The 25,318-nt window shown below is 45.2% G+C and overlaps 1 protein-coding gene across 7 annotated transcripts; it reads right to left on the bottom strand.

Moving 5' to 3' along the window:
- Window positions 1-550: 550 nt before the first annotated feature.
- Window positions 551-24,290, bottom strand: Marchf2 (membrane associated ring-CH-type finger 2). Of its 7 annotated transcripts, none has more exons than XM_085833296.1 (6): window positions 24,136-24,281; window positions 21,367-21,486; window positions 15,217-15,444; window positions 10,625-10,893; window positions 4,901-5,110; window positions 551-989 (listed from the first exon to the last, which is right to left on the bottom strand). In XM_085833296.1, exons 3-6 carry the CDS (start codon window positions 15,260-15,262, stop codon window positions 831-833), a joined length of 684 nt encoding a protein of 227 aa, XP_085689422.1. In that variant the 5' UTR covers window positions 15,263-15,444; window positions 21,367-21,486; window positions 24,136-24,281; the 3' UTR covers window positions 551-830. The 7 variants fall into 7 exon arrangements, with proteins under 7 accessions (XP_085689422.1, XP_085689419.1, XP_085689420.1 ...); XM_085833293.1 differs by having other exon boundaries at window positions 10,698-10,893; window positions 24,136-24,275; XM_085833294.1 differs by lacking the exon at window positions 21,367-21,486 and adding an exon at window positions 17,122-17,183 and having other exon boundaries at window positions 10,698-10,893; window positions 24,136-24,275.
- Window positions 24,291-25,318: the final 1,028 nt, after the last annotated feature.

Below are 25,318 nucleotides of genomic sequence, written 5' to 3'. Positions count from 1 at the left end.
AAAAACTGTATTATTTTATGTGTATGAGTATCTTGCCTGCACTTACGTATGTGCACCATATGTGAGCAGCGTCTATGGGAGCCTAAAGAAGGCACTGGATCCTCTGAAGCTGGAGTTGGAGACAGTTACAAGCTGTGTAAGAGCACTAGGAATTAAACCCCAGTCCTTTTCACGAGTAGCCAGTGCTCGTAACCCCTGAGCCATCTCTGCACCTCCACTTCAGTTCCTTTATCATAACAATAAGAGAAGAGAAGAGAAGAAGCTCATAACAGACCCCACAGAACAAGCCAAGCACCTGAGACTTTTTGCCCCCACAGAATCCCTCGCTTGGAACAGCTTAGAAACATAACTGATGAGTCCATATTAGCCAGCAAGGGCTCCTTTTATTCATTCAGGGGTGGGTGTTTGAAATGCAGTGCAACTTTATAAGATTATAAGTCAAGAGTGCCAGTAAAGCAAGCCAGCTGGGTGCAGAGTAACGCGAGAAGCTTGCTGGAACCTTCTAGTCCAATGGGCACCCTTGACACCAGCGCTAAAGCTGCTGTGCAAAAGGTGTCAAACAGATCTCAAAATGAGACAGAGGTGCCTACTCCATCCAAAGCTCAAATCTGTCCATCTGTGCTTGTCATATACAACAATGTGCAAAACAAAACCCTTGAAAATATGTTCACACAGGATCACAGAGCAGGCTCTGCTTGCTGTGGCTACTGGCCTGAGAAGCATCATAGCTGTGCATGAAAAGTCAGGCAGCCTCCATCTTTCCAAATGCCAGCTGCATTGCCATCTGACTCTGGTCTGTCTACTACCTCTGAGCCCTGCCAGCCAGGCCTTCACACAGGGGTCTCCTCTGCCACCTTTTTTAAGAGTCCAGTAGCCAGCAAGGAGTGATGTGGATCCTCGGAGCCATCTGCTTCCCGAATCTTCAGGCGGACTTTCTGATTTGTCTTCCTCCATTCCGAGTACAGCTGGCAATGGTATCGGAAAGAGACCTGCGGGGGCAGTCCTGCAGTGGGTGGGAAGGTAGAGACAGGCCTCCACCCTGGGGAGGAAAGGGAGCCCTGGCATTTGTCATGGGCCAAACCTAGAAGCAGTGCCACCTCTGGGCATTTCTTAAATACTATGCATACACTCACCCATTCGGTCCTCTGAGGATACTCTGAGGGATCTACCACCTTGATCCCAGGAGGGAGCATGACTCTAACAGTTGATGAGAATGGAGTCTTAACAGTCTCTTGGGATTATTTAACCCCAACCAATCACAAAATTGCCCAACCTGGAAGCAACCAAGGTGTCTCTTCTTAAGTAAGAGGATAAAAATGATGGTGCATTTACTGGACTGGGAAGATGGCTCAATGGGTAAGAGAACTTGCTTGAGGACATAAGTTCAAATCCCCAGCATCCATGTAAAAAGCTGAGCAAGACCCTGTACCATACCTGTAACCCCAAAACTGGGGACGAGAGGGAGGTAGAGACAAGAGCATTGCTAGGATTAGATGGCTGGTAGCACTCACATGTGTACACACACATATACCTACATACATACCCTCCTACACACACACACACACACACACACACACATCTGTGATGGTTTGTATATGCTCAGCCCAGGAAGTGGCACTATCAGAAAGTGTAGACCTGTTAGGGTAGGTATGTGGGTGTGGGATATAAGATCTGCCTGGAAGCCAGTATTCTGCCAACAGCCTTCAGATGAAGATGTAGAACTCTCAGCTCCTCCTGCACCATGCCTGCTTGGATGCTGCCACATTCATTCCTTGAGGGTAATGGACTGAACCTCTGAACTTGTAAGCCAGCCCCAGTTAAATAATGTCATTTATAAGACTTGTCTTTAGTCATGGTGTCTAATGTTTACAGCAGTCAAACCTTAACTAAGACACTATCATTCACACATACAGACACACACACAACACTCTTATACACACACACACACACACACAAAGTGAGAGCTGGAGCTGCAAATCAGTGGTAAAATGCTTGTCCAGCATGTGGTTGGTGGAACCATTAAAAAGAGTCCATCTGGTACTGTAGGAATGTAACCTGATTAACTGCGTAAATCCAGTTACTCAGAAAACTAAGACCGGACAAGGTCTTCCAGGACTACAGAGTGAGTTCAAGACCTGTCTGAGACACTTAGATACTGTCTTAAAATAACAATATAGAAACAGGGCTGGGAATGAGTTCAATAGTGGCATGAATGCTTAGAATATGAGAGCCATGGATTCAATACTCAGTATGGAACAACAACAAAAGTGGGCCATCAAGCCACAAGAAGGCATGGAGAAAACTTAATAGGCTGCATGCTGTCACGATGTACAACTTCGAGTATGTGACATATCAGAGGAGGAAAAACTATGGAGACAATAAAAAGATGGGTGGTCACCAGGGGTGTTGGAAGAGAGCGGGACAAACAGGTGGAGAACAGAGGAGTAATAAAAAAATGTACACTAGTACATAAACCAGATGTGGTAATATCTCAGCAGTTAGAAGTAGAGATATGAAGACCAGGAATTCAAGACCATCCTGGCTACCCAGCAAGTGTGAGGGGCTACATGAGACCCTGTCTCAAAAAGGGAAGTGAGCCAGGGGACTAGGGAAATGGCTCAGTTGATAAAGTATCTGCCACGAGAGTGTGAAGATCTGAATTCAGACCCCCAAAGTTTGCATTAAAAAAAAGCTGTGCATTGTGCAATGTATATGTAACACCAGTGCTTCGGGTCAGAGACAGGCAGATTTCTAGAGATCCCTGCTCAGCCAGTCTAGACAAAACAGTAGGTTCCAGGTACCGCGAGAGACTCTGTCTCAAATAACAAGTGTAATGTTGGCCAGATGGCTCAGTAAGTAAAGGCTACCAAGCCCGACAACCATGAACTATAGAGCGGGAAAGAGGACCATCAACTTCTGTAAGCTGTCATCTAACCAATACATATATAGAGAGAAAACAAACAAGTGCACTCTCGAAGCACAGACATGCAGATCTCTCTGCGTCCCAGGCCACCCTGGTCTGCATAAGTTCCAGGTTACATCTCAAAAAAAAAATGTTTAAAAAAAAATTTTAAGTGGATGAGCTGGAGAAATGGCTCAGGGGTTTGACCCACTTCAAGACCCAAGTTCAATCCCCAGGCCCCTTATAGTAGAAGGAAAGAACATACTTCCTAAAGCTGTGCTCTAACGTCCATGTACATGCCATGGCTCATATATATATACACACATACACATACAAAATAAATGAATATAATAACAAAATATACAAATAAGATGAACAGTGATTGAGGAAGACACCCAATATTGGGCTCTCTCTGGCCTCCACATATATATACGCATGTGCACATCTGTACCCATAGACTTATGAACATATAAAATGCTCTCTAAGTGCTAGGGACTAAGTCCATCGTAAAGCACTTACTTAGAATGCTCAAGTCTCTAGATTCAGTCCTCAGCATCACAGAAAGAGGAGAGAAGGAAGGAAGAGAGAGGGGGAGGGAAAGAGGGAAAAAAGAAGCAAGAACGAACTTCATTGGTAGTGGCCCAAACACTATTTGTAACAGGCGAAAATCCCACACATTACCAAAAGTCTCAAAGCATGTCAAAAGGAACTGACTAAATAAATACAGTACAGCCACACAATGAACTGGTATTCTCCAGAGCGACCTCTTTTCTTTTGAAAGGATATTAGCAAAGGATAAAACAAGCAGTACATATGTTTTCATGCAACGTATGTATTTTAAAGTGTGTCCCTTTGTGATGGGAATGCGTCTTGAAGACTACATCACATCCTTGTTGTGCAAACGCTGGCAGTACTTAAGACACCACTAAGCAAAACTGGGTAAGGATTCCACCACCCAAGCTACATCCTGGCCAGATTTCTTTCTTTCCGTGTGTCTTTCTTAACTTTTTATATTAATTTAATGTCTTCTTTCACAATTTCATTTATGCATATATACATTCTAAGTACTCTCACTCCCGCTCATTTTCAACACCACCCCTAACCTCATCAAACCCTTCCTCCCGACAAAGCCTTTCCCCATAGGCATGTCTTTTGTTTTACTCTGTGTGGCCAAGGATTCTGGTATATTCCAGAACCTAGTGGGCCCAGCCGTGGATACACAACTGAAGACAAAGTCTCCCCTTCTCCGGAGTCTATCAGAAGCCAACAGCTCGGCAGAGAGAGGTGAGGGCTGATAATTTTTTGGAAGGTTTTAATCTATACTTTTGCTACATTTATTTAGTTATTTCCATGGCAGCCTTATGTTAGGACAGATGGCAACCTGGAGTCAGCTCTCACCTTCCTCCACATAGGTCCAGGGAGTCAAACTCAGGGCCAGCTACTTTACTGCTAAGATGTTTCACCTACCCTCAGTTTCTTTTTCTTTCTTTCTTTCTTTCTTTCTTTCTTTCTTTCTTTCTTTCTTTCTTTTTCAATTTATTTATTTTTAATTTATATGAGTACATGGTAGCTGTCTTCAGACACACCAGAGAAGGACATATGGATCTCATTACAGATAGTTGTGAGTCACCATGTGGTTGCTGGGAATTGAACTCAGGACCTCTGAAAGAGCAGTCAGTGCTCTTAACTACTGAGCTATCTCTCCAGCCCTACTTTCAGTTTCTTAATATGTATCTGTTCCACTTCACTCCCAATGTCTTCTTAGCTTCAGCCTTTTGCTGATCTGTCTTCCTTCTTCCCATCTGACCCACAGTGATTAGATGTTCTTGTGCACTTGAAACAAAAGGCTCACTACTGGCTGGGGGCATCCCTGGACCTGTGTTACAATGTCAACCTGGAACAACAAGAAGCTGAGGGGACCATTTCCAGCAGAAGCTACATTCATACACAGCCTAGGGATTCCAGCTGAGCCCACCCACATGGGCTTTACCCACTCACCAGTGTCCAGAGCACATAGATGGTAAAGAGGGCGATGGTGAGGGCAATGAGACCTACAGCTTCCAGCCGGCTATGCAGACGGAGGTGGTCCTGGGCCCCTCGCAGGCAAAGCCAGCCTGAGATGGCAGCCAGTGGTGTGATGAACACAAAGCACACCATGTCACAGCACAGTGTTCGCTTCTCAGTGCGCGGCCCTGGGTCCTTTAGCCACTGTAGAGATGCAGATGACAGAGAGGGGTTATATGGACGGGTGCTGCAGAATGGATAGGGTTGGGGGGAGACTGTAAGCCTAGATCTCCATATTTCTATTAATGAAAGGAGTCTGCTGAGTGCTTGTCCCCATTTTTCTGATGTGCAAATGGGGGCATCAAGATAAAAGAAGAGTTAATTCATTCATGCAAATTCCCATAGCGAGAACAGACTGACTATTCCTATCCTAAAACTCTACAATCCAAAATGTTCTAACAATCTGAAACTCTAAAACAGAGCATAATGGGGGAAGGGGGACTGGAGAGCTGGGCCAGAAGTTAATTGCAGTTGCTACTTCCAAAGGACTAGAGTTGAGTTCCCATCATCTATGTTAAGGGCTCAACCACCTGTAACTCCAGCTCCAGGAGATTCCATGTCCTCTACCTGCCTCTCAGCACCTGCACCCAAGTGAACATCCATACATATACCTAAATAGAAAATAAAAATAAATTGTCTCTTTGTTTCTGAGTATCTCTCTAAGTGGTCCTGACTGTCCTGGAACTTGGTATATAGACGAGGCTGGCCTTGGAACTCACAGAGATCCTCCTGCCTCTGCACCCCAGTGCTGGGATTAAAAGTGTACCACTGTGGTAGAGAAGTAGAAAATTCCACACTGTGAAACTCTCTGTGTGTGTGTGTGTGTGTGTGTGTGTGTGTACGAGGTAAGTAAGGTGGCTGTGAAGGCCAGATGAAGGAGTCGGATCCCTTCGGGAGCTAGGGTTACGGGTGGTTGTGAATAGACTGATGTGGGTGCTGGGAATTGGACTTCAGTCCTCCAAAAAACCAGTAAGTGATCTCGCTGCTGAGCCATCTCTTTCCAGAAGGAGGGAAAGAGAGAAAAAGAAAGATCTGACACCATATATGTTGACTCCAAGACACTCAGTGAAGGAGTTCTTGCCTAGTGTGAGCAAGGCCCTGGATTCTAGCAATACAAGAAACTACTTAACTAAAGTAATATATTTTTATAAACCTACCTTAGGAGGAGAGTATAAGGTATATATACGCCTGTATTATTCATGAAAACATTCCAACCGCCCCCTCCCGGAATGCTCAAAATCAAAACTACTCTATTCCCCAGCTTTTTTTTTTTTTCAAGCCAGGGTCTCATGTAGCCTAAGTTGAACATGAACTCAACAATATAGACAATACTGGTCTTGAACTTCTGATTCCCACTGCACCACCTCCTCAGTGCTGGGACTATAGTTGTGTGGTACCATGAAGAGTTATATAAAGTGCTAAGTATCAGACCCAGGGCTTTGTGTATGTTAGGTCATATACCAGATGAACCCCAGACCCCAGGTCCAAGGCATAGGCCAGGCCGGCCTTGACTCTGTGATCCTTCTGTCTCTAACTGCTCAGCATACTACCTGTGTACCCCATCACAACCAGCAACTACCTGTGTACCCCATCACAACCAACAACTACCTGTGTACCCCATCACAACCAGCAAAGCACTGTGGATAAGAGCTATCGCACCCTTTGTCACCATACTGACAGACTCACAGAGATGATAGACCAAGAGAAACAAGCATGGTTCATTAAAAAGGGAAAAAAAAACAAAACTCTAGGGAAGTCAGCAGAAAGGGTCCCTGTTCTCGTGTGCTAGCAGGGAAAGTTAGGGGCCAGCAAGATGGCACTTGCCACACAAGGTTGATGACCTGACTTCAACCCCCAGAACCCACATAAAGGGAGGAGAGAACCGACTCCCTGCAAGCCACCCTCTAACCTCCACATGTGTGCTGTACCATGCATGTGTGCACACATGCACACACACAGGAAAATGTAATCTTTGTAAATGGGGAAGATGGCTAGGGAGCTAAAGACCTTGTAGAATGGACAGGAGGAGTGGGTAAGGAGACAGCAGGAACATCACAAAGGGTTTGTGGTCGTGCCTTTTAAACTGGCGCACTGAGGTCTGGGACAAGGGTAGGAGATAGTTTATGCAGATGCTGGTCCCACTCACTGTCTCCTTGGAGCCCAGGTCCCAGGTGGGCTGGAGGTTTTATTTAGGTCTCCCAAGTGACCTATAGTCGCCTTGACTGATCTAGGCAGTACTTCCTGGTCTCAGGACTGGACATTGTTCTACACAGTTTAGCCCAGTGCTGTTCATGCTTACATGGCAAGCACTTTAACCACTGAGCCATCTCAGTTTTTTGTTCAAAATATCTCATATGTTTGCTCGAATATCCCCAAGAATAGTGTTACACAACAGGTATCCTGCAGGCTAGACTGGCTTCAAACTCCCTATGTAGCCAAGGATGACCATTAACCTCTAATCCTCTTGCTTCCACCTATCAAGTGCTGGGTTTCTTACTGGATTCTACAGATTGATCTCAGGGCTTTGTACAAGCTCCTCCTAGCCTCAGGACCTTTGCACGTGCTGTACTCTCTGCCAAAACTATCTTTTCCCTAGGCTTTCTAAATTCCTGACTGTCACCTCAGATCACAACTTGGGGATTCACCCTCAGCCAAAGTCTCTCCCTCACTCACACAATTGCAATCTTTGTGCATGTGTGTGTTGGTGTATGAGTACAGGAAAGCATGTACCACAACATACAAGTGGAGTTCAGTGGACAAACTCAGATATCAATCCTCACCCTCCACTCTTGTCTCATGTCTTCCTCTTGTGTAAACTAGGCTGGCTGGCCAGTGTGTTTCCACGGATTATGTCTATACCTCCCATCTTGCATTAGGGATTACAGAAATAAGTTATACCTGTCTTTGTGTGGGTTCTGGGGATTTGAACTCAGACCCTTGTGCTTCTATGGCAAGTACTTTATCCACTGAGCTATCTCCTAGCTCCTAAGTCTTCTCTTAGGAGCTCCAAGTGTTGCCCTGCACAAATCCCACTCCTGCAATATTTATTTCCCTCTGTGATGTTTAGCGAGGTTTTTAAAATTAATTAATTTTTATATGCGTTAGTGTTTTAACTCTATGTATATCTGTGGGGGGAGGGTGCCAGATACCCTGAAACTGGAGTGACAAACAGATGTGAGCTGCCATGTGGGTGCCTGGAATTGAACCTGGGTCCTCTTGAAGAGTAGCTAATACTCTTTTTTTTTTTTTTTTTTTTTTGGTTTTTCGAGACAGGGTTTCTCTGTGTAGCCCTGGCTGTCCTGGAACTCACCTTGTAGACCAGGCTGGCCTCAAACTCAGAAATTCACCTGCCTCTGCCTCCCAAGTGCTGGGATCAAATGAGTGCACCACCACCTCCCAGTTTAACTTGTTTTTGTCAGGGTATTTTATCACAACAAACAAAACAGGAACTAAGACACTCTCAGCTGGGCGTGGTGGCGCACACCTTTAATCCCAGCACTCGGGAGGCAGAGGCAGGCGGATTTCTGAGTTCGAGGCCAGGCTGGTCTACAGAGTGAGTTCCAGGACAGCCAGGGCTACACAGAAAAACCCTGTCTCGAAAAACCAAAAAAAAAAAAAAAAGACACTCTCATAATTATTCCTACTAACTAGCCAGTCTGGGTGTCTTGGTGACTGGGACCAGCACTTGACAAAACACTGGGCACACCAGAGGTACTCAAAGAAATACCTGTTGATCTGATCTTGGTAGCACCTATTGGTAACTAACCCAGCAACCAGAAAAGGCTGGAACAGGAGGATTCCAAGCTTTGGGTCAACTGGGCCTATAACAGGGAGATATGTAGATGATAGATAGGTAGGTAGGTAGGTAGGTAGGTAGGTAGGTAGGTAGATAGATAGATAGATAGATAGATAGATAGATAGATGGAAAGAAGGAAGGAAGGGAGGAAGGAAGGAAGATAAATGGTAGATGATTCAGCAGGTAAAGGCACTTGCCAAGGACCAAGCCTGACAAGTTGAGTTTAATCCCAGGTCCCACATGAGATAACTAACTTCTGCATGCTGTCCTATAAATATACTCATATGCCACGGCACATGTGTGTCACACACACACATACACAGAGAGAGAGAGACAGACAGACAGAGAGACAGAGAGACAGAAACACATACACAGAGAAATGCACATATATACATGTAATTTAATTTTTTAAAAAGTATTTTAGAGCCGGGCATGGTGGCGCACGCCTTTAATCCCAGCACTTGGGAGGCAGAGGCAGGCAGATTTCTGAGTTCGAGGCCAACCTGGTCTACAGTGAGTTCCAGGACAGCCAGGGCTATAAAGTATTTTAAAACGAAACAAGAGGATGGCATGGTAGACCATACCTTTAATTCCAGCCCTCAGGAAGCAGAGACAGGCAAATCTCTGTGAGCCTAGCCTTGTCTTCATAGAGATTTCTAGACCAGTTCTAGAGCTACTTAGAGAGAACCTGTCTCAAAAATATCCCCAGGGACTGAAGAAATGGCTCAGCAGTTAAGAACCCTTTTCTAGTAGGTCTGAAAAGATGGACAGTGTACTCACATACATAAAATAAATAAATCTAAAAAGAAAGTTAAAAAAAAACAAAAACTACTCCCAACAACTGTGTGATAGCTGGAGCATGAGGCTCACAGATAGTTCAAAACCAGCTTGGTCTGCATAGCAAGTTGGTCTGATGCAACCTTGTTTTAGATAGATAGACAGACAGACAGACAGACAGATGTAAACAAATAAAAACCTAGGCATAGTGGTATACTTATTAATCCCAGAATTAGGACTTTAAAGACAGTCTGTTATAAAGCAATTTGTAAGCTACAAGAGACCATGTCTCAAAAATATAAAAAAAGAACTATCAATGGTAGCCCTAGAGGTCAAGCCTTGTGATCCTGACAGTCAAAGGCCAAAGTAAGAGAATCTCCTTAACCTAACCCTGAGTTCCAGGCCTCCGTGAGATAGAACAACAATCTACTTACAAAAAAAAAAAAAAAAAAAAAAAAACCATAACAAAACCAGCCCAGCATCAGGTGGTACATGCTTGTACTCATAACAGGAACCAGAGACAGGAAGAAAGTAGCAAATTGAAGGCTAATATTAAAAGTGGTTGTTGGTTAGGACTGGGATTATGACTCAGTTAATAGAGGGCTAGCCTAGCATGCATGAAGCCCTAGGTTCCACTGTTAGAACAGCATAAACCAGAAATGCCTGTAATCCCAGCACTTGCAAAGTGGAGGCTGGATGATCAAGAGTTGAAAAATCATCTTCAGCTAAAAGCTACTTGAGGAGCCAGGCGTGGTGGCACACACCTTTAATCCCAGCACTTGGGAGGCAGAGGCAGGTGGATTTTTGAGTTCGAGGCCAGCCTGGTCTACAAAGTGAGTTCCAGTACAGCCAGGGCTATACAGAGAAACCCTGTCTCGAAAAACCAAACAAACAAACAAAAGAAGCTACTTGAGGACAGCCTAGCACAAGCGAGAGTCTGTTTCAAAAACAAACCAAAACAATACCAGAGGAGAGGGGGTGGGGCATGGCAGGGAGGGGCTTGCAGACCTGCAGCCTCTGACCACTTGGGTTCCCACATATCAGCAAATCCCATTGGCAGGGACATAATCCGCTTTCCAGCTGACCTGGGTAGCTGCTACATCTGTCCTCAAATTGCCCTTCCTCCTCAGGATGTCCAGTCTCCCCCAGGCAATATACCTCTGTGAGAGGTCGGGGCCGCTTTTCCACTGCAAACTCAGTGTGACACAGCTCACAGTAGCTGGTGTTGGAGGAAGACAGCCATTTCTCCAGGCAGCTCTTGTGCACAGCTCCCAGTGTGCCAGTGCAGCCACATGGGGACAGCAAGTTCTCCCCATTTGCTCCCTCATGGCAGATTCGGCAGAAGGGACAGTCACTGAAGGGACACAGAGATAAGACTTGTGAATGATGGATGGTAAGGTTCCTTGTTTATACTAACATCAGTACTTGCTAGGTTACAAGCTCACTGTCACTTCCAAGTTGCTGTTTGGAAAATCCCTACTCGTCCTTCAGCAGCCCAGCTCCAGACGTCCTCTTCTTCACATAACTTCAAACTCCCACTGTTGGCCCATATGTTCCCTCCCCAGGGCTTCTGTGGGCTCTTTGTGGCCTAGAATGAGCATCCTGTCCATTCACCTGCCTGCCTAATGCTCTCTTCTTTTGGTGAAATACTATCATGATATTCCTAAGTAACTGTCATCTCTTGGTGGTCCTTCTGTGGTCCATTCTTGGTCCTGCTGATGTTTTAGATTGTCAACTTGACAGGAGATAGAATCACTTTGGAGACAAATCTATGGGCATGTCTATGAGAGATTTTCTAAATTAAGTTAATGGAAGTGGGGAGACCCACCCCAAACATGGATGATACCATTCCATGGGCTGGGGTCCTGAACTGAATAAAAAGGAAGAAACATACACCTAAGATGGCTCAGTGACTAAAGGTGCACGCTGATAGGTCTGATGGCCTGATTCCAATTCCTGGAACCCACATGATGGAAGAGTCTCCTGACCTCCATACATATGCCATGGCATATACACACATACATACTTACAATTTTTCAAAGAAAAGAGCAAATTGAACGCAAGCATTCATCTCTCTGATTCCTATGTGACCAACCATCTCATGCTCTGCCACTGTGACTCCCAGACACGATAGGCAAGCTTGGACCTGTGATTCAACCTTTCCTTTCTTCAGGTGCTTTGTCAAAGCAACAAGACAAATAACTAATACAGTCCTCAAGGACTCCAGCACACACATGATCATACACCCATACACTAACACACATCACACACATACATGATTACATAGACATATGTACATTACAAACACAAGAATTTTTTAAAAAGACATTATTAAAACTCCTGGCTCACCGGGCATGGTGGCGCATGCCTTTAATCCCAGCACTCGGGAGGCAGAGGCAGGTGGATTTCTGAGTTCAAGGCCAGCCTGGTCTACAAAGTGAGTTCCAGGCCAGCCTGGGCTACACAGAGAAACCCTGTCTTGAAAAACCAAAAAACAAACAAACAAACAAAAACAAAACAAAACAAAACAAAACAAAAAACTCCTGGCTCTATCCGTACATAAAGATCACAGCATCTGAGAAACCTGTGCATGTGAGAAAATCACTCATCTGTTTTCCTGTGCATGGCTGAGGAAGACAAAGGGTGGGATGGTGCAACAGGCACAGAACCCAGGTATACACAGCTGCTTTGGGGAGTTTCGGAAAGTTGTGCTCTTCCTGGGGCAGCCAGGAAGGTAGAAGGTGTGGCTTTAGTGGACCCGCCAACTATCCAGTATGTAAGTCATTGTTTTCTAAACATTTCTGCCCAGAAAGCATAGTGGTGTCAGACGTAACTTTTCAAACACACACACACACACACACACACAGAGAGAGAGAGAGAGAGAGAGAGAGAGAGAGAGAGAGAGAGAGCTTTTTATTCTCAACAAGGGTGCTTTCTACTTCCCAACTCTTTTTTTCCAGCTTTCCTGTTGAGTGGCTGAAGCCTGGCTACTTCCAAAAGAGCTCAACAGAGAGCAGAGAGCTTGGGCTTAGCCTCAGTTGTCAGCATGCTTGCTTAGTAGTCAAAAAGCCCTGGGTTCCGTCTCCACCACCAGACCCACATGTCTGTGAAGCCAGCACTTTGGAGTTAGAAACAGGAGGATCAGGAGTTCAAGGTTGGAGCTCAGCCTGAGTTTACATCTTTCCTTTTAGCCCAGTCTCTAAGATGCTGTTTTCCTTTGCAGTACCGAAGGTCCACTGGCGAGACTGAGGAGCCACTCAGCTGGTAAAGAGCTTGCCTGCAAGCACAAGAACTGGAGTTGAATCCTCAGGACCCACAAAAAAATACCAGCTACATTTTGTGGCCCATGTGCAATCTAAACTAACAAAGTCATCAGGCTCTGAGTTCAAGTGAGAGAGCCAGGCTCAACGTGTGTGTGTGTGTGTGTGTGTGTGTGTGTGTGTGTGTGTGTGTGTGTGTTGGAAAGAAACCAAGAAAGACACCTGATGTCAGCTTCTGACCTCCACAAACATATAAGCACACATGTACACACAACTGCACGTGTGTGTACTCACACACATGCAAACTCTCATGCAAACTTGCAGTTACACAACGCACACACACACACACACACACAGGAAAGGACTCCCCATTCTGGAAATCAACTCAGGGAAAGGAAGCAGTCGAATCTTAGGATCCACATCTGCTCAATCTGCTCACTTTCTTCTGGGAAGCCCTGGGAACTCAGGAACACCAATTCAACAAAGGCAGAGAGAGCAAAAGTTAACAGTTTATTGAGCACTCCCCATGTATGCAGTACTTCTGGGGCCATTTTGTTTTTGTTGTTTCATTTAATTAGCTTACCTTGTATGAGTAAGTGTATGTGTGTGTATGAATGAATGAATGTATGTATGTATGTGTGTCATGACATGGGTGAAGGTCAGACAGAGGACAAGTACCTTGTTTGAGGCAGGGTCAGTGTTCAGTACTGTATGTGCCAGGCTCTCTTCTCTGAGCTTTTGAGAAGTTTCACCTGTCCCCATCCCTATCTTTCTTTTGGAGTGGTTAAAGGTTTGTAGGCTTCAGGACATGGATTCTGGGGATTTGAATCAAGTCTTTACACTTGCATAGCAGGCCTTTTACCAACTGAACCATCTTTCTAGCATGTTTTTATATATTTAAGACATAGTTTCCAGGGCTTCAAAGAGAAACCCTGTCTTGAAAAAGAAGAATCCTGCCAGGCAGTAGTGGCACACGCCTTTAATCCCAGCACTCAGGAGGCCGAGGCAGGCGGATTTCTGAGTTCCAGGCCAGCCTGGTCTACAGAGTGAGTTCCCAGACACATCCAGGGCTACACAGAGAAACCCTGTCTCAAAACAACAAAAAAAGACATTGTTTCATTATGTAGCCTTGATTGTATATTGATTGATTATGTAGCCTACATTGCTCTCTATGTAGATCAGGCTAGCTTCAAACTCATAGCTCCTCCAGCCCCATGTCTGCCTAGACACTGCTATGCTCCTACCTTGATGATCATGGACTGAACCTTTGAACCTTTGAACCTGTGAGCCAACCCCAATTAAATGCTGTCCTTTATAAGAGTCGCCTTGGTCATGGTGTCTTTTCACCGCAGTAAGACCCTAACTAAGATACTGGAGTACCCATGTTCCTGTAAGTAACCACAGACCCAGGCTCTATAAGCAAGTCCCATAAACTCATTGGTCCCCACAGGCCCACAAGGAGTGACACTTTTAGGTAATGTGGCTTTGCTGGAGTAGATCTGTGTATGTAAAAGCCAGAGGTCAACATCAGGTGATATTCCTCAGGGGATGTCCACCATGTTTTTTTTTAAAGTCTCTAATTGGCCTAGGACTCACTAATTAAGGTAGCTTGGCTCACCAGAGAGCTCCAGAGATCGGCTTGTCTCTGCCTCCCTAGTACTGGGATAACAAACCCAGGCTACAATGCTCAGTTTCTTACATAGATTCTAGGCATGGACCTCAGGTCTTCAAGCTTGCACAGCAAGCATTTTATGAACTGAACCATCTCCCTAGCTCCACTGATAAACACGCCAGTTACTTGAGTGCACATGTGTCTGTCTGTCTGTCTGTGTGTGTGTGTGTGTGTATGTATATACATGCTAATATATACATACTAAATACTATATGTGTGTATACAAGCATATATATACATGCATATATATATATACACTAAATACTAAATACTATATATATGTGTGTGTGTACATGCTAATATATACATACTAATTACTATATATGTGTTGTATACATGCATATATATATGCATACACACATGCACACACACACTATATATATATATATATATATATATATATATATATATATATACACACACACACACTTTTTGTCTTTGTACCCAAATAAAGGAGTACCCAAAGAGGTCAGAAGAGGGTGTTGGATCCCCTAGAAATGGAGTTACGACAGTTATGAACTGTCCAACATTGGTATTGGGAACTAAACTCCTATCTCTAAAAGAGCAGCAGGTCCTTTTACCAATGAGCCATTCCTCCAACATCAGTATTTGGCTTTTTTTCTCTAGCATATTAACCTCTCTGACTCTCTCAGTGACTAGACCTCCTGACCCTAGACTAGTAGAATATCACTCAACCCAGAGAGAAATGGGGACAAAAGCCTGGCTACTAATGGCCACTACTCACCTCTGTGAATCCAAAGCCCGGATGACAGTTGAGAGCAGCCGGCCATCCCGTGAAGTCACTTGTGCTACATATTGAGGTGGCCCAAGCCCTGTGGCCTCTACAACCTTGGAAAAGGCAGGGCTGCTAGAACAGTCACATAGGGAGCCAGGGAGGTGGCAACAGTCACCTGTCGTCATGGCCACAGGGAGCCTCCTGTCCTCAGGGCCTGAGGCCCATGGTCCCAGAAACCTGGGAGGGAGGGGGCAGAGAGATCAAAGGCAAAATTAGTGAGTCACAACAGCAGTTTTGTTTCCTCTTTTTTTTTTTTTAAGGTATGTATGTGTTTATGTTCATGTGCTTGCAAGTATGTGTGTGAGAGTGCAAGTGAACATGTGCAAAGGTACATTAGTAGAGATCAGAGGCAGGAGAATACCCTTGTCTTCCACCTTGCCTGAGACAGAGTCTCTTTTTTTGTGCTAGGTACACCAGACCAGCTCACACCCAGCTGTCCCCTCCTCCCACTTCACAGTATGAGGACTAGGACTGCACAGAAGGCTTATTGTGCCTTACTTTGCATGGGTTCAGGGGATGTAAACTAAAGTTTCTGTAGGTAGCATCTACCCACAGGGTGGGGTCCCCAGCCTGAGTCCCTCTTTTGATCTGTTTTACTTTATGTTTATCTGTATGGGTATTTTGCCTGCACATCTGTCTGTAAACTACTGCCTGGTGCCTGCAGAGACCTCCTGACACTGGAGTACACATGGTTGCTAGCCACCATGTGGTTGCTGGGAATTGAATCCAGGTCCTAAGGAAGAGCAACCAGTGCTCTTAACCTCCAAGCCATTGCCACAGCCTCTGAGCTCATTCTGTAGCATAGGCTAGCCTGGAAATGAATATCTAAGCCTTCTGAATGCTAGATTACAGATCATGCCTGGCTCTTGAGTCTGTCTTGTCAGAGATTGTGAAGATTATTTGCCTGTCAAACTGACACACTCAAGACTCACCTGGGAAGGGGCTCTCAATGTGTGTGTACATGCTCTCAATGAGGAATTGTCTAGACTAGGTTGGGATATAACCATGTGCCCATGGGAGACATTTTTTTTTCGTTTTAAATTATGTTTGTTTTGTGTGTAATATGTATATGTATGTAGATGTGTATGTTCCAGAGCATGCATGTGAGAGTCTGAAGATAGCTTGCAGAACTCAGTTCTCTTCTTCCACAATATGGGTCCTAGGAGTTGATCTCAAATCAAGGTTGAAGACCAGTTGCTCTGTCCCCGGTTCCCAAGGAGAGGCTACAGGAGATAATGAACACCTTAGGTAGCCATTCTCGTCTGCCTTGGGTAGCTTTGGTGGGATTCTGCTCTCTGAAACATCTGGAGTCTCTCCTATCTAGGGATTTTCTTAATTGGTTACTTGAGGTGGGAAGACCCACCCTGGATGTAGGTAGGCTACACACTGGACTGAACAAAAAGGGCAGAGTGAGCTGGGCACTAGCCTACATAGATTGTTCTCTGTTCCTGGTTATAGATTGATATGATGAATGCCCTCTAGCTCTTGCCACTGTGACTTCTCTGAAGTGATAGCCTGGAACTGTGAGCTAAAATAAACCCTTTCCTCTCCTCTGTGATGGTTTATAGATGCTCAGCCCTGGGAATAGCATTATTAGAAGGTGTGGCCCTGTTGGATTAGGTGTGGACTTGTTGGAGTAGGTGTGTCACTGTGGGTGTGGGCTTTAATACCCTCATCCTAGCTAACTGAAAGTCAGTATTCTGCTAGCAGCCTTCAGATGAAGATGCAGGGCTCTCAGCTCGTCTTGCACCATGCCTGCCTAGATGCTGCCATGCTCCCACCTTGATAATAATGGACTGAACCTCTGAACCTGTAAGCCAGCCCCAATTAAGCATTGTTCTTTCTATGACTTGCCTTGGTCATGGTATCTGTTCACAGCAGTAAAACCGTAAGACATCCTTTAAGTTGCTTTTGTCCTGGCAACAGAAATAACAGTACAACAGAACTCTAAGACTATGGGCAAAGACTTGACTCTTTGAATCTTTGCATTTGTAAAATGTAGGTAGGTGAGAACTCTACAAGTTGATGTATACAACTTAGGCAGGCATAGAAGACAGCTGGGGCTTGTGTTGGATTTTCTCTCATTCTTCTAAAAAAAGGCAGGCATGGCCCCACTTCAAATTCCTACAAACCAGTCTCCAAGTCACATTTTCACATAGAGGAACATTGATTGAAAGTGACTGCACACCTGTGTGCCATGCCCTTTGCTCAGTTTTTTACACAGCTAGAATCACCCTATTCTAGCTAAAACCGGATCCTTGAGACTGCGCTCAAACCATATTAAGCTATCGTTAGTGAAAGCAGAATGCATCTAGAGAGGCTCAAGCATGACTCAGAGGTAGAGTACCTACCAAGAATCCAGTGAGGGCCTGAGACATATAAAGCACTGCCCTAGCAGTGAGAGGGTTCAATTCCCAACACACACACACACACACACACACACACACACACACACCCCTGGGATGGGTGGGAGATGAAGGAAACTAGAAATTTAATGTTTTGCACCAGAATGGTGAGTCACTCAGGCCCACTGTGCAGGCCTCTGTCCAACTGTGCACTCTGAGAGACCTCAGTTCATCTAGGAAATGACACTTTTGTGACCCTAGAAGACGAGTTGCTCTGTCCTCAGTTCTCAAGGAGAGGCTACAGGAGATAATGAACACCTTAGGTAGCAGCCATTCTCGTCTGCTTTGGGTAGCTTTGGTGGGATTCTGCCCTCTGCCTCAGGGTCTACTCAGCAAAAGAGAACCCTATGAAGACTGGTCCTCTTCTCCAGAGTAGCATGACCAGGATTCTAGCTTCTCGGTTGGTATAAACCACTTCGATGAATATTCTCTCCTTCCTAGGAGTAGGAAGAGACCTGTCTTACTAGGCAAGCACCCTATCATTAAGCTATACTCCCAGCTCCTCCACCACCACCACATACACACTTTAAAACCTTTTTTTTTAAATTTTTATTAATTTTATATTACACTCATTTATGGAGGAGGGAGTGGATGCCGTATAGAGTACATCTGAATGTCAGTTCTCTCCTATCAAGTAAGTCTTGGAGGCTCAAACTCAGGTCATCAGGCTTGATAGCCTACGAACTACCTCACCGACTTATAATGTTTTAATTTTGGACAGAGTATCGCCAAGCTACTTAAGCCCACATGGTCTGACACTTGCTCTGTGGCCAGGCAAACCTTGAACTTGAGACTCTCCTGCTTCAGCTCTTCAAATGACTGAGGTCATAGGAGTGGACCATCAGGCACGACTCTCCTGAGAAACCCATGAAGGTAAGAGAAGGCTCTTTAGGCACCAATACAGAGCTAAAGATCATTGGTTTCAATTTGTCCAACATCCAGGACTCTTATCTCTAAGAGTTAAACCCAGAGCCCACAGCAACCCTAATAGTATTTGTAAATTCCAACTGATAGGGCCAGCCTGGCCCACAGTCAACTCTTACCAGCACTGCCTGTGAAAATCAGAGACCCAAAGACATGGAAAACAAATTGTTACCTGACTTTTTACACTCAGTCTGTTAACAAATCAACTCATCCCTGAAGAGCTCAGCTAAAAAACCCAGCACAACCTCCTAGGCCTCTATAGGTGATCCAGGGGTCAGATAAGCAAGTATCAACCAAAGTCAGACATAGCCAGGAGGAAGGCTGCGAGCCAGAGATAACAGCTACAGGGCATCGGCCAGGCCTGCCTTGTTGTGGACAGTGATGCTCCTTTAAGCAGAGTGTACAACTGAGAGGTCAGTGGGGGAAGCACTGGGCCCTCCAAGAGAATGCACGCAGAAATGAGTCCACCTCAACCTCTGATGATGGTCTGTTTTACATTCTTTCCTCTCTCCCCACACCCCTTCTTTTCTTTTCTTTTCTTTTCTTTTCTTTTCTTTTCTCTTCTCTTCTTTTTTTTTTTTTTTTTTTGAGACAGGGTTTCTCTGTGTAGCCCTGGCTATCCTGGAACTCACTCTGTGGACCAGGCTGGCTTCAAACTCAGAAATCCACCTGCCTCTGCCTCCCAAGTGCTGGGATTAAAGGACTGCGCCACCAGTGCCCGACTTCTTTTCTTCTTAAAGAAAAGATTTCTAGGCTGACCTAGAACTCACTGTATAGCCAAAGATGACTTTTAACTATCATTTTTTTAGTGTTTTTAAATTTTATTATTTGTATTTTATGTGCATGGGCATTTTGCCTGTGTGTAACTACGTGCACCTCTTCTAGTGCCTGTGAAGCAAGAAGAGGGCATCAGATCCCCTGGAACTGGAGTTGCAGGTGGTTGTGACCACCATGTGGATACTGGGAATTAAATCCAGGTCCTCTGGAAGAGCAGCCAGTGCTCGTAACCCTGAGCCATCTCTGAAGTCCCAACCTTGAACTCTTGGTCTTTGCACCTTTTCCTTCCAAACACTGCCATTTTGGGAATGCCACATTGCTGTATGTAGTTCCGGGGCTAGAACCCAGGGCTTTGTGCATGCTAGGTGAACACTCTACCAACTGAACTACACCCCCAGTGCTCGCTCACCCGCTCGCTGTCTCTCTGTCTCTCTCAGTCTTTCGCTCTCTTTTCCTGGTAACAAGGTCTCACTATACAGCTCAGGCTGGAACTCCTGATTCTCCCACCTCTGCCTTCCAAATACTAGCTGATAAGAGACCTTAGTATTTATACAAACAACTGAGCATTACAGGAATCATCACAACCCCTTACTTTATCTACTACTGAAGGGGAAATCCATCAATATTAGTAAATCTGCTCACATCAGTCCTAAATTATAACGTATTAACAGCAATGCCGGGAAGGTAGCACATGCCTGTGATTCCCGCACTCTAGACACTGAGGCAAGAGGATCAACAGTTCAAGCTTATTTGGGCTACAGAGAGCGGGAGGCCAGGTGGGGTTACAAGAAGAGACCCTGCATCGAAAACCAAAACAAACATCAGCAGGTAAAATGGCTCGGCAGGTTAAGGCATTGATGACTGAATTCTAGTCCCAGACCACACGGTGGAAAGAGAGAAAACACACACACACACACACTATAATAGGTTTCAAATAAACAATAATAGCAGCAAAAATGTATTAAACACTGCACACTAAGGCTGGAGTAGTGGCTTAGTTGGTAGAATGCTTATCTAGCATTTACAGAGCACTGGGTTGCTTCTCCCCATGACATTGTCATTCCAGCACTCAGGCAATCAGGTAACAGGATCACAAGGTCAAGGGCACCCTCAGCTATATATTGAATTTGAGGACAGCCTGGGCTACATGAGACACTCTCTCCAAAATAAATAATGCACACAAAATATTAGATGATCAAGCTATCTAAGTTCAAACTTCAAGGAATTGCTGTGAAGTGTCTCCTTCAAAGGTAACATCCCTCTTAGGCCAATCTGGCTAAAAGGACACACAATTCACTTACGGCATAGGGTCCTCTCTGAAATGTTTTATTTGTTAATAGACCTGTCATGCGCATCTTCATGCTCGCCAGTGAATTCTGGAAAAGAGGGACCTTGTTGTACATTTTTCCTGCTGTCCTCAGCACCCAGCCCTAGATCTGGACGGCGTGACTGCATGGAGCCTTGCCGAATGCATTCCTTACTTCCAACTCTGTAACCAATTGGGAGACCTAAGACTCAGAGGCTGCCCTGCCCGTCTCTGTGATGAAAAACAGTTCTAGGACTACTGTGATGGATTTCATCAGGTCTTCACAACAAAACTATGACTTAAGTCCAGTAATTAGCCTCGCTGATCGAAAAGAGGCCAAAGTTCAGAAAGGACACACAGCTAGCACGGCCAGGATTTAAACTATACAGTGAGTTGTCTGATCCTCAAGAGACATTAGGGGTTTTGTTGTTGTTGTCTCATTTAATTCTATTTGTTATTAATTTTATTTGTTTTGTTTTGTTTTTGGTTTTTCGAGACAGGGTTTCTCTGCATAGCCCTGGCTGTCCTGGAACTCACTCTGTAGACCAGGCTGGCCTCGAACTCAGAAATCCACCTGCCTCTGCCTCCCGAGTGCTGGGACTAAAGGCGTACGCCACCACACCTGGCTGTTATTAATTTTATTATGTTTTATTAATTTTATTTTACATGTATGAGTGTTCTACTTACACGCACGTATGTCCAGTGGGTGCTTGAAGAGGCCAGAAGAGGCAAATTGCATCTTAGTGATCTGGAGTTACAGACGGCTGTGAGCCACCATGTATGTTCTGGGAACTGACCCCAGATTCTCTGTAAGAGCAGCGAGAATTCTTAACCACCTCCAGCTCCGAGTTTTTGTTCCTTTGTTTGCTTTCCTTTTGAGACAATGCTTCATTACATAACCCATACTGGCCTTGAACTCTTAGTGATTCTCCTGCCTCAGCCTCCAGCCTGCTAAGATTTCAGGAATATATCATCACACTCAGATTCTTTTTTTTTTTTTTTTAGATTAATGTATTTAGGGGTTTTTGTTGTTGCTGTTGTTGAAGGAATAAGCCAATAAGAAATAGGAGTAAGGGGTGCTGGTGAGATGGCTCAGCGGTTAAGAGCACTGACTGCTCTTCCAAAGGTCCTGAGTTCAAATCCCAGCAACCACATGGTGGCTCACAACCATCCGTAATAAGATCTGACTCCCTCTTCTGGAGTGTCTAAGGACAGCTGCACTGTACTTACATATAATAAATAAATAAATAAATAAATAAATAAAAGAAATAGGAGTAAGGTACGCATGTGAGCACCTTACCAGTGTCTTCATCACTAAAGCAAATGTTTCTCCCTCCCTCAGCAACCATGAACTGCCCACAGATTCTCAGGAAAGCTTCGTAAGTAACACCTGGCCCTCAAATACGTTAAGTAAAATCTCTGTCACTAAGCTACAGTCCACCTTTTTTTTCACCTAGAATGGTATAGACCTTATGGCTATGTGATTCTGGTTGTACCCAAACCTGCAGCAGGCATCCTGCCTCATTTGCCTCATTCTCCTGAGAGCCTGGGCTGACTATAGACATGTGCCACCAAGAACAGCTTCCAGAGATTTCCTTCTTTCTCTCCTTTACTCTTTCTTTCTTTGTGTTTAAAGGCTGGTAAGATGGTTCCGTGGGAAAAGGTACAAGCCACCACCAAGTCTGATGACTTGAGTTTAATCCCCAGAACCCAACCAGTAGGAGGAACTAACTCCCAAAGCTGTCTTCTGATCTCTACGCATGCTGCCATGGGTGAGGGCTCACAAACTCACACGTAAACAAAACAAACAAATGGATAAATGTTAATAACACAATCGTGGGCTAGAGAAATGGGCCAGCAGTTAAGACTATTTACTGCCCTTGCAGAGAACCCAGGTTTGGTTCCCAGTACACATGTGGTGGCTCACAACTGCCAATGACTCCAGTTCCAGGGGATCGAGCACTTTCTTCTGACCTCTGAGGGCTCTTACATAATAAACATAAACTCACAGAGGCACACATACATTAAAAAAAAAAAAATGGTATGGCGGCACACAAGCTTAGTCCCAGCACTTGGAAGGCAGAGGCAATCCAATCTCTAAGTCAGCCTGTTCTCCTTAAGGAGTTCCAGGACAGCCAAATCTACAGAGTAAGACCTCAAAAAGAACAGAAAAAAGAAAAGAGCTAAACAATACCAAAGTTACACTAAATAACCAAGCGGAACCTTGAAGTCTTCCTGCCTCAGCCTCCAGAGCACCTGACCTAACAGGCCTGTACCACCATGCTCCATGCCCTAGGCACTTTATTCTGCCTCTGCCACTGATACTGTATGCTTTGGTTCAAGTTAATTTGCTTTTCTGGGCCTCACTCATCTCTTTCTTACTTTAGGGTGTGTGTGTGTGTGTGTGTTGTTTTTCTTGGCAGTACTGGGATAAAACAAGGGCCTAGTGCATCCTAGGCAAGTACTGAGCTAGACCCCCAGTCCAGGAACTAAGTTCTAATCCCAGAAGCTCTACTTCCTATTTATGTATGGCCTTGGGCAACAGCTTTAACTTCCCTGAACTTCAATTTACTCATTTAGATGAAAGGAATTACTTTTAATACTTCTACCTAGTATGTTTCCCACGAACCACATTAATTCTGACTACAGAGGTTTTTTAAAAAGTGTTTTCCCCAGGCATGGTGGTGCATGCCTTTAATCCCAGCACTCGGGAGGCAGAGGCAGGCGGATTTCTGAGTTCAAGGCCAGCCTGGTCTACAAAGTGAGTTCCAGGACAGCCAGGGCTATACAGAGAAACCCTGTCTCGAAAAACAAAACAAAAAAAGTGTTTTCAATTGTATTTATTTTGCGTGTATTTGTGCATATGTATGTGGTGTATATGCATGCAAGGGTGTGTCTATGGAGTTCAAAAGACAACTTTCTGTTGTCAGTTTTTCTTTCACCATATGAGACCTCAAGACTGAACTCAGACAACAAACACCTTGACCAGCTGAGCTATCTTGGCAGTCCCTGGCTACTGTTTGAAAAACAACATTTTCAGTACAGTGCACTGAGTAGCTTTTTGTGAAGCGCCCCAACTCTTTATAATGTTAATAATCACCCAAACAGAACCGTTATGAAGAGGGTTTCAGAGTGACATTAGCCACTTATTGACCTCCTACTCTATGCCAGACGCTTTTCTCATCAGCCATTTCCTAAATCAGGTTGGCTCCGAGATGACCCACTTTTCCTAAATGGGGAAACCGAGGCTCACAGAGGTTTCTCCTGCGTGGCGAGGCTCGGAGACCTCTCACCAACCTTGAAATGATAATTGAGGTGCCTGCGTCCTGAGCAGGGCTAAGGCCAAGGGTAGCGCCCTATCTGTCCCGCCCGAGTACTCAGCCGGAGGCTCGAACCCGGAACCTGGGAAGCCTGCCTACATACTCGGGTCAGGCCCATTCGCTGTTCCGTGCCTACCTGTTCCGCGGCCGGGCCGGGCGACCGCGCAGGCCCCTCGGTTCTCCCTGGCCCGGGTCCCGGCCCGGCCCGGCCCGTCAGCAGCGGCTTGCTCCGGCTCCGGCGAGCACCTGCGTCCGGGCACCGCCCGCCGAGCCGACAGCACGGCGAACCAATGAAGACTGCCTCTGAGTATCATCTGCCAATCAGCATACACGCCCCGCCCAAGAAGGTGGGGCCTTCAAAATACGGGACGTCCTGGGCGGTCCAGGCCCCGCGGCGCCGCAGCTTCTGGCTCCGCCCCTGCTGCGTTCTGGCTCCACCCCCAAAATGGACCCCGCCTCATCCCGGCTCCTCCCCCATCCCAATCTCTGGCTGTAGACTTGCTGCCAGAGCCTGCAGCAGAACAAAGGCGAGCTTAAGTAAACAACTTCACACTTGCCAAATAACTTCTTTCCGCCTTCTTCTCCGCCTCCCGGCCCCGGTTTGTTTGTTTGTTTGTTGTGGGTTTTTTTTTGTTTTTTTTTTTAATTAATTTATTTATTATATATAAGTACACTGTAGCTGTCTTCAGACACACCAGAAGAGGGAGTCAGATTTCGTTACGGATGGTTGTGAGCCACCATGTGGTTGCTGGGATTTGAACTCTGGACCTTCAGAAGAGCAGTCGGGTGCTCTTACCCACTGAGCCATCTCACAGCCCTGTTGTGTTTTTTTTTTAAAGACAGTTTTAATGTAGATCAGGCTAACCTCGTACTCACTTTGTAGCCAAGGATAACCTCTCTGATCCTCTGGCCTCCACCTTCCCAGTGCTATCCGGAGCTAGAATGGAATCAAGTTTTTCTTCCATGCTAGGCACAAACGGTGTGAACTGAGCTACATTTTTATCACACTTACCAATCCTAGGGTGGATATGATCACATTTTGCAGAAGGAAATCCGCCCAAAGGGGTTAGAGTTCTGTGGAGGAAACTAAAGCCATCATCATTTACTCATCAATTATTCAAGCAAGACATACATTCAAAAAATGGAGCAACAGATGGTAGAAAGAACTATTGAGATGGATCAGCGGGCAAGAGCTCTTGCATGGCAAACATGAGGATCTGAGTTAAAATCCCCAGCATCCACATAAAAGAGCTGAATAGGGCCTCGAACTCCTGTAACCTCAGTGCTGTAGATGGTGTAAACAGGAAGATGGCTGGGGT

Source organism: Mus caroli, unplaced genomic scaffold (assembly GCF_978045245.1).
Source record: "Mus caroli unplaced genomic scaffold, Mus_caroli_1 scaffold_18, whole genome shotgun sequence".
In the NCBI taxonomy this organism is placed as follows: domain Eukaryota; kingdom Metazoa; phylum Chordata; class Mammalia; order Rodentia; family Muridae; genus Mus; species Mus caroli.
The sequence above is the reverse complement of the archived record's forward strand: the minus strand, read 5'-3'. Positions and strand labels throughout refer to the sequence as shown.